Raw genomic sequence first — 9353 nt, forward strand, 5'->3', positions numbered from 1 at the left:
ATTTTTATTGTGTTTAGGAAACTAAGTTCTGGTTTTGGAAAGATGAAGAAACTGTAATAATAAAACAACTACCTTGAAGACATTTAAGAAGCTGCAAGCTTGTATACACACGCAGACCCCAAATAGAAAAAGTGGAGACTCAGAGTTTTAAACTCTAATGCTCACTGCATTGTGGGCGTTGTACAAGATTCTCAAAATGAATCTCAGACTTGACACTGCAATATGCCTGGCTGCCCCGCCTTTACATTCCAATCTCTTACCCTGTCCGGGTCGCAGTAGCAGTCGCTCAGTTTAGGTTAATCACTTGACATTCCTTCCCTGCTATAGAGTATGCCCTGGGAAATAGGGTCTCACCGATCCCGGGGCGCACGGCAGGTTCCGGGGGTCCGAGCGCTGAGCGTGTTTTCTTCCCGCAGCAGCCCCGGACAGCGGCGTGGCCGGTGACCCCGCCTTCAGCCGCGCGCCCCGCTGCGCGCAGATGGAACGGGAACAGCACTGCAGCTGCGAAGCCGGTTTCCACCTGAGCGGCACCGCGGGCGGCCACAGCGTCTGCCAGGGTAGGCTCGAGCTACCCGCAGAGCGGGACTGGAGATCCCAGTCCTGAGGCGGAGCGCGGGGGTGGGGAGGTGGGGGTGGGGAACCAAAGGGTCTTCCTGGGCGTGGTCTCATTGAGACCGGTGATTTAGGTAAGGGTCGCCAGGATGATCGAAATGAACAGGTAGACGGCAAGGGTGTTTTGGAGAAAAAAATGTCTGTTCGCCCATCTTGGTTCTCTTCCTCATCTATCTGTTTTATCTTCCTACGGTTGGGGTGTAGGAGGGTGCACCAGGGCCTTCTCTGAGACGTTATAGACAATAAATGAAGATATGCATCAGTCTCTAGCATGCACATTCGTCCAATCCCATCACCGTTTAAACTTGGAGTGATATGGATATAATCCCAACACTTAGGAGATGGAGATAGGAGGATAAGAAGTTCGAGGTCATCTGCTACTTATGGGGTAGGGAAAGAAGAAAGCAGCCAGGGCGACAGGCTTGTCCTCAGACAGAGCCTGGAGCTACTATGCTCAAGAGAAGCCTTTTGCCCTGTCGTGTGCAGCCCCTACCATCACACTTCTGGCAAAAAACCCTATGAGCTGGTGGCAAGAGAGGAGCTCAGATCATATATGGCAGCCAGGACCATGGATGTGGGCACAGCCTGAGACTCATTCCCCGGTCTCCTCCTCTCAGGTTAGCCCACTATAAAGCAGTTCCACCCTGAGATCTGGTTAGTTGGTGCTAAGAAGCTCATGCCACAGCATCAGAAATAAAAACACTCCCCACCCCCTTTTAAAGAGGCATCTCAATGTACAGCCCAGACTGGCCTCAGATGGAGATCTCTGCGTCAGCCTCTCAAATACTGAGGTCACATGTCTGCAGCTCCTCATAGGCTGCAGGACTGACTCTCTCTCTCTCTCTCTCTCTCTCTCTCTCTCTCTCTCTCTCTCTCACTCTGTTTCTCTATTGCTGAAGATGAGGAGATCTAAGATGAGAGTCTGAATCTGGTTCTATCTCTGAGCTGGGTACCTGACTTGCTAACCTTTGTAGAGTTTCCCATTTACACTGAGGAGCCCCTCTGGGGTCTCCACATCAGCTCCTCCCTTTAGCCCTCTTGGTCTTAGACTGGGTTCAGGGGACCTCTGCTCATGTGTACAGTCACTTAGTCACAGCTGCCGAGTCTGGTTGATGGAGGCTGGGTAGCCTCCTGGAATCATGGGTGCTTTTGTCCCTAGATGTGAATGAGTGTGAGATCTACGGGCAGGAAGGACGCCCCCGGCTCTGCATGCATGCCTGCGTGAACACCCCTGGCTCCTACCGCTGTACCTGCCCGAGTGGATACCGGATCCTGGCGGATGGGAAGAGCTGTGAGGGTGAGTGAGACTGTGGAGGCAGGTGACTGTGAGGCTAGAGGTCACCCTCCACACCTGGTCACCTGCTGCTGCTGTGACCCCTGCTCTCATCCCTGATTCCCATTCAAGAATGATTAGATTAAGAGAATCAAAGATCTGGGTACACATTTGATCTTGAAAACGAAGTCAACGAACAGGTCTTCCAAAGGTCAGGCTACATATCCTACACAAATGGGTTGGCTGATCACCCGGCATCTTCTGACCTCATGTGCGTGACATTTCTGGGTAAGATCGCTTCCTCTTATTCAGCAGTGCCTTCATCCAGACCTGGACCCACAGGCTAAGAAGCCAGCCAGACTCCACCTTATTAGAACCTGAAGGGACCTGGGAGGCTTCACGGCCCTGTGTGTCCACATTCTAGTGTCCTCTGACAGGAAAGGGACCTTACGGTCACTGTACCTCAGCATGGCCAGGCTCTGCAGCCATGACCATGTGTGGTGGCTATTTGAGAACACCAGAGAGCCACCAGGGTCAGGGCTCATAAGGGCCTGGCTAGTTGTGACTGGGTTGTAAGTTAAAAAAAAAAAAAAAAGAAAGAAAGGAAAAGAAAAGGAAACAAAACAAAACCCACCTGACTTGGGTTCTCCCTCAGTGCTACAGATCCATGTGGCTCCGCAGAAAACAGGGCTGAAATTTATCTCTTTCTAGTCATGGTTCAAATAGGCACCATTATCAGCAAATCGACGAAGCTTCACAGCCTTCCTTGTATCTCCCGCAATACAGATGTTGATGAGTGTGCCGGGCCACAGCACATGTGCCCCCGGGGGACCACATGCATCAACACTGGAGGAGGCTTCCAGTGTGTCAACCCTGAGTGTCCTGAGGGCAGCGGCAATATAAGCTATGTGAAGACATCTCCCTTGTGAGTATATCCAGGGCTGCCCACGGCTGGCCAAGCATGACCCTTACTCAGTGTGGCTGGGTTAGATTCTTCTGATAGGTTCATGGGGAGGGGGGAGATAATTACATCATACAAGGAAATATGAAAGACAGAGATGCTTCTCTGAGCTTTCATTTCCCCTATAACTATCAACTCACATGAAATACAGACATTTTGTTCTCCAAAAGAGATACTAGCGTCCATGGGAGTGTGGCCTCTTCAGAGGGAAGGTAGGGCAGCCCCTCTTGAGTTGAGTTTTCCCAAGTCTAACTCTCTCCATTTGCCTCTGCTCCAGCCAGTGCGAGAGAAACCCTTGTCCCATGGACAGCAGGCCATGTCGCCACCTGCCCAAGACCATCTCCTTCCATTACCTCTCTCTCCCTTCCAAGTTGAAGACGCCCATCACGCTCTTCCGCATGGCCACAGCGTCGATTCCTGGCCATCCTGGGCCCAACAGCCTGCGATTTGGGATCGTGGGTGGGAACAGCAAGGGCCACTTTGTAATGCAACGTTCAGACCGGCAGACAGGAGAGCTCATCCTTGTACAGACCCTGGAGGGGCCTCAGACTCTGGAAGTAGATGTTGACATGTCAGAATACCTGGAACGCTCCTTCCAGGCTAACCACTTGTCCAAGGTCACCATCTTTGTGTCTCGGTATGACTTCTAAGAATCCCATGGCAGTCGGGAGGCTGGGGTTTGAGATCTGGGCTGATTTCTCTTCCCCAAGGACATACTGTGGGCAAGAGCTGTGGTGGTCATTTCTCCTCTCTGTCATGTTCCCACCTTCTCTGCCTGCTCACTCAGGCTTCTAGAACAATGTTGTGTTCTGACCCAGGGTCTGTCACAGAAGGGAAGCCACAAGCAAATGCTGTTTCCACCATCTTACTGCTTTTTTTTTTTTTTTTTTTTTTTTTTCTGCTTTAAGCCTCACCCCTACCCCCTTAGGAGACAGCACAGACTTTCAAAATGCTATGTAAATGACCATGTAAGTTTGAACCAGCTGAGGTGGGGAGAGAAGCTCATGGTGTGTGCTTGAAACAACAGCCAACTGTTCTGCATTGAGTTCACCAAGCTTTTTCTGGCTGAGCATGTTCTAGCTCTGTGGATGGTCCTAATGCCCCTGTGAGCTACCTACTATGATACTTTACCCTGTGACTTTCCAGCCAACCTTCTCATCAGCAAGCTATAGGGAAGCCTAGCAACCCGGAGTGGCTCCTTCTAGACCAAGGAGTCAACATTAAATCATGGATTTTGTCAGTTTCTTCATTTGAGAGAAAACATGTCTCAAAAACATGACCTGGTTTTATGGCTGTGGGACTAGAGTCTGTTTCTATTCTCTGCCCATCTGACTTCTCCTTGAGTGTGCGAGCACCTTCTAGGAAGGGATAGCCCTCTTTCTACCCAGTTGGACTTGGAGGATGGAGAGAGTAAGAGAGGTGATATGTAAGATTGCTCCAACAGTTTCAATATGAGCTGGTCACATGGGAGATTGGTAAGGCCAGCATCTGGCCATGGAATGTTTAGGAGAATACTCAAATTGTCTTTCATTCCATGGTTTCTTCTTTAGTTGGAAGAACCACGAGTTGATGGCTTCCACATGAATGAATCAGGAAAACTCCGTTGAGCACTGGGTGGGACCATTCCAGTTAAAACTTAAAAGCTGAATGGATTGAGAGGAGTTTCAATGTCCAAATACACGCTAACCTACGGAGAAAGTGCTTTGTATACATTTTATCTTAAAAATTATTTCTTGAGGATGGGACAGGCTGGCTGAGTTTGAGGGCAGAATGGATGACATAGTAAGACTATGTTTCCAACAAAACACGACAAGAAGAGGACTAGAGCTGTAGCTCTGTAGGAAGAGTTATTGTCAAGTGTGCACAAAGCCCCAAATTCACTTCCTTGCACTGCATAAAACTGAGCGCAGTTGTACATATCTCGGCTACATAGCCACTTTGAGGCAGACCTGGACTCGTGAAACCCTGTATCAAACAACAACAACAACAACAAAAAAAAAAAAAACCAAACAAACAAACAAACAAAAAAAACAGAAAGAAAGAAAGAAAATTCAGCTCTCCATTTCCCATCTAAATAAATCTTCGTATCTGTCCTGACTTCATCTATGAAGCCTTAAGTCTTATTAGTGATAAGCCTTGTATGACAATCCTAGGAGAGTTTGTACCTGGCCTCTTTTGTAAGACAAAGACTGAGAGTCCTCCCATGGCTTCAGCTGCAGTTTCTAACAACAACAAGGGCCTGAAGATCTGCTTTTCCAGGTTGTTACATGACTCATTAAAACAATTTTCAGAACCTTGTGTTTCTAGATCAGCAGTTCTCAACCTGTGTATCCATACCCCTTTGTGGGGGGTCAAATGACCGTTTCATCGGGATCACCTAAAACCATCGAGAAATACAGATATTTACATTATGGTTCATAATGGTAGCAAACCGGTCATGAGTTAGCAATGAAAATAATCTTATAATTGGGGGTCACCACAACATGAGGAACTGTGTTAAAGGCTCCTAGCATTGGGAAGGTTGAGAGCCACTGTTCTAGATGGTAATGTGGTACATGATAGTGACGCTGGTGTCAAAGAGGCCCTATGGTAAGTAGTATTTTTCTCCACCAAGATCTGCTAATATCAAAGCTGCCTCCCACTTAGCAAATCACTCAGCTTCAGTCCCTATCATACCAAAGCAGGAGTGCCTGATTACTTCAGACTGTCATGTGGACTTAGGACCTTCTTCCAGGTCTCTCTATTGTGCTAGTAGGCTTGCTGTTACTGTAACAAAATAGCTGTGACCATCCATCTACTCATGAGGAGAAAGGATTTATTTTATTCTCACAAATAGTAGCCCATGATCCTCTGGCTCTCTCGTTTGGGGCCATGCTGAGGTGATTGATAGGAAGGAAGCACAGCAAAGCCTGTTCACCTCGTGGCTGGGAGTAAAGAGCCCAGAAGACCTTGTCTCATAATCAGCTTCAAGGGTACACCCACAAAGACCAAAGATCTCCTGTTAGGCCCTGCTGCTCCCTGGTGTTTCCAAATACACGGGCTTTCGGGGAGACATTCTGGATCCAAACCACAGCAATGCTGTTTGCCTTTCCCCGTGGACAGCTACTGCTGGGTCTTCTTAAGGCTGCAGTCTGTGTTAAGTCAATGTGACGAGTTGTCAACATGTATTAGTTTACACGTCTTTCTGGGTAATACAGATCCAAGCACTGCAAACACACAAACTGGAACAGCACTAGGAACCCCTTGCGTCATCGTCAGCTCTAACCATCAACACCTGCCAATCACCTACTCCCACTCCACCACATGAGGACTTCGAAGGAGGTCCTAGACATGATGTCATTCCAGCTGTATGTCATCGTGTGTTTCTAAAGCACTTCTCTAGAGCATGACCTCAACATTGTCCTCATTCAATATCATCTACAAGTTTACCAGCAGGGCCTGAGGGATGGCTCAGCAGGTGGGGGGTGGTTATGGAGACTAACAACCTGCCTTCAATCCCCAGGAAGCATGTAGTTGGAGGAAGAGAATCAACTCCCATAAATCATCCTCTGACCCCCACATGTGTGCTGTGGCATGTTCTCATCCACATCCATACACATAACAAGGAAATAGAATTAAAAAAATATAAATTTAAAAAACGATTCCTCACTACTCCCAGCCATAAAATTATTGTTTAATTTTCTCTGAGTGGCTTGGGTTTTTTTCTTGCTTGAATTAGGTCATGTGGTATAATGTATGGATGAGTTTTAATATGTAGCAGGGGTCTTTACATTTCAGCATATATCAGGTGACCTGGAGGTTTGTTAGAGGGTAGAATATTGGATTTTTTTTTTTTTTTTTTTTTTTGAGACAGGGTTTCTCTATGTAGCCCTGGCTGTCCTGGAACTAGCTCTGTAGATCAGGCTGGCCTCGAACTCAGAGATCCATGTGCCTCTGCCTCCCAAGTGCTGGATTTAATGGACTGGGCCACCACTGCCTTTGGATTGTTTATTCCTGTAGAATTTCTCACACTCTGGGTTTTCTATATAATCTTTTGATGTGCTCCTCTGTCCCTTCTCTCTCATATACAACTGAGGATCTATGAGATTTGGTTTGGTTTTATTCTGAAGACGACTTTATTGGTAGTGATGGGTACCTAAGCAGAAGATACACAGTATTTGTCTCTTTTTAAAAAAAATTTTTTTTTTTTTAATTTGAGGCTAGAGATACGGCTCAGCAGTTAGGAACACCAGTTGCTTTGGCAGAGAACCTGGCTTCATTTCCTAGAACCCACATGGCAGCTCACAACTTCTGTAATTCTAGTTCCAAGGAATCCAACCTCCTCTTCTAATCTCCTCCATCATACGTGTTGTTCACACACTTGCATGCAGACCACACACACACACACACACACACACACACACTAAATATAAAACACTTTTTAAAAGAATTTTATTTAGGTCAGGTGTGGTGGTGCACATCTTTAGTCCCAACACTCGGGAGGCAATGGCAGGCAGATCTCTATGAGTTTGAGGTCAGCTTGGTCTACACATCGAGTTCTAGGCTAGCCATGGTTATAGAGTGAGACTCTGTCTCAAAACAAAACAATAATAATTTTATATCTTAGAAAATATCTCCCAGAAAAACATCTCCAATCCTGCTAGTTACAATAATTCTTTCATGGTTTGTTTCTTTGTTTGTTTGTTGTTTCCTTTGTCCTTCAGTTTGTTGTCATCGAGCATGAGAGTGGTGTAGTCTGTTTGCTTTTTCAGATCACTTAAAATAACTCTTTTTTGTCTTTTTTAAAATTTTTTATATTTTATTTACATTTCAGATACCATCCCCTTTCCCCATTTCCCCTCCCTAGAAAACCCCTATCCCATACCCCCTTTTCCTTTTTGCTTTAAAATAACTCTTTGTGGCTATGACTCAAACTACAGTCAGAACAGTTGTAATTCATTTTGCTAAAATTTAAAAATATGTTTCACTTTTTATTGATTTGTTTGTGAGGGGGTGGCGTGCGGCACGAAACACCTGTGGAAAACACCTGTGAGACTCAGCTCCACCCTCCCACTACATAGTGGTTCCAGGGGTCAAACTCAGGTCACCAACCCTGGCAGCAAGTGCCTTTGCCCACTGAGACATCTCGTTGGCCCAAAGCTTTTAGCAATTGTTTGTTTTTTATTTCATTAAATTTAATATGTGTGGGTGTTATCCTTACATGTATATCTGTATACCACATGTGTACCCAGTGCCCACAGAGGCCCCATCTCTCTATTTCCTCCCTTTCAACAGCCATTTTTTCCTTTTATCTTTCTATTTAATATAATGGGGCTGGAGAGATGGCTCCATAATTTTGAGCACTGGCTGCTTTTAAGGAGGACCTCGGTTAGATTCCCAGCGGCACCAACATGGTGGCTCACAACTGTCTGTAACTACAGTTCCAGGAGATCCAACACCCTTTTCTGTGGTACACAGACATAGAAATAGACATAACACACATATACACAAAATAAGACAGTACAACTATATTATTAATATTAATATAAATAAAATTTAAAGTAGAATAATATAACTTAATGATAGATGATAGCATGACATTTAACCTATCCTTTGATCTTTTTTGAAAAAAAAAAAATAACGTTGGCTATCACTCTGTATAGCCATATCCTATATCAGTTCTCTACTGTGAGAATTTTCCATGGTTTATTCATTGAGTCCCTTGGAGTTGACAATATTTTCAGTCCTTTGCCACTGAAAGTGTTACATCAGTGTGTAGCATATTTCTGACTTCATGTCTTAGATGCCAACGTTTCCTCTGCAAAACATAGGCAACCTTCCACCCCTCTCCTGCAAAAGGCAATGCATGAAAGGCCCTGTTCCTGAACCAAGGAAGGTCCCAGCACCACTGTTTGTTCACTGGTCACAGCTCACTGAGCAGACCCTGCTTTGGAAGCAAAGGCAGGCTCGAGTGGAGGTCTGTCCTACAGCCAGCCCATCTGTCTGTCTTGGACCTCTGAGTAGCAGTCAGCAGCCACCAGGAAGACAGGAGCAGCCAGCCAGATCATGAGCTGTTGAGCAATGGAAAATTAAGTAGAATTTTGGATGAGTTTTTTAAAAAATCACTTTATTTTTAAATTGTAACATGTCCAACAGTAGCAAACAAAATGGAAACTATGCCAAATCCCCAAATGCCATCCCAGGGTCATAGTCAACCTGACAGGTTTATAGTCTGAGGTCAGACTGGAATGCTTTCCACCAGCCACTGTCCCAGCTTTGCCAAGCCCTCACTGCAGGGCTAGGAAGATGAACCCTCTGACTCTGGACTTGTTCATAAGAACATTGCTAAATGTTGTCGATCATCTAGAAACTGGATAGACAGCCTGCATATCCACCGAGGACTGGGTCCTGCTCTGGTTACTGAAGACACAATGAATGACGAGACTACTGGATTCTGACCTACTAAAGCTTACATTTAGCAGAGGGGATTAAAATGCACGTGAAGTCAAGAAAAGTACATGATCAAAG

The 9353-nt window shown here is 45.8% G+C and overlaps 1 protein-coding gene across 2 annotated transcripts in view; it reads left to right on the forward strand.

Moving 5' to 3' along the window:
- Fbln7 (fibulin 7) overlaps nt 1–4143 on the forward strand; it is a 34379-nt gene extending 30236 nt beyond the window's left edge. The window contains exons 5-8 of one of the 2 annotated variants that reach the window (XM_034493764.2): nt 420–557; nt 1772–1909; nt 2672–2810; nt 3124–4143. In XM_034493764.2, the coding sequence (XP_034349655.1) occupies nt 420–557; nt 1772–1909; nt 2672–2810; nt 3124–3496 (788 nt within the window). In that variant the 3' untranslated portion in view covers nt 3497–4143. Of the gene's footprint in view, nt 1–416; nt 558–1771; nt 1910–2671; nt 2811–3123 lie in introns of both variants that reach the window. The other variant, XM_034493763.2, reaches the window with a different exon arrangement.
- The last annotated feature ends 5210 nt before the right edge of the window (nt 4144–9353 follow it).

This window comes from Arvicanthis niloticus, chromosome 2 (genome assembly GCF_011762505.2).
Source record: "Arvicanthis niloticus isolate mArvNil1 chromosome 2, mArvNil1.pat.X, whole genome shotgun sequence".
NCBI lineage: Eukaryota > Metazoa > Chordata > Mammalia > Rodentia > Muridae > Arvicanthis > Arvicanthis niloticus.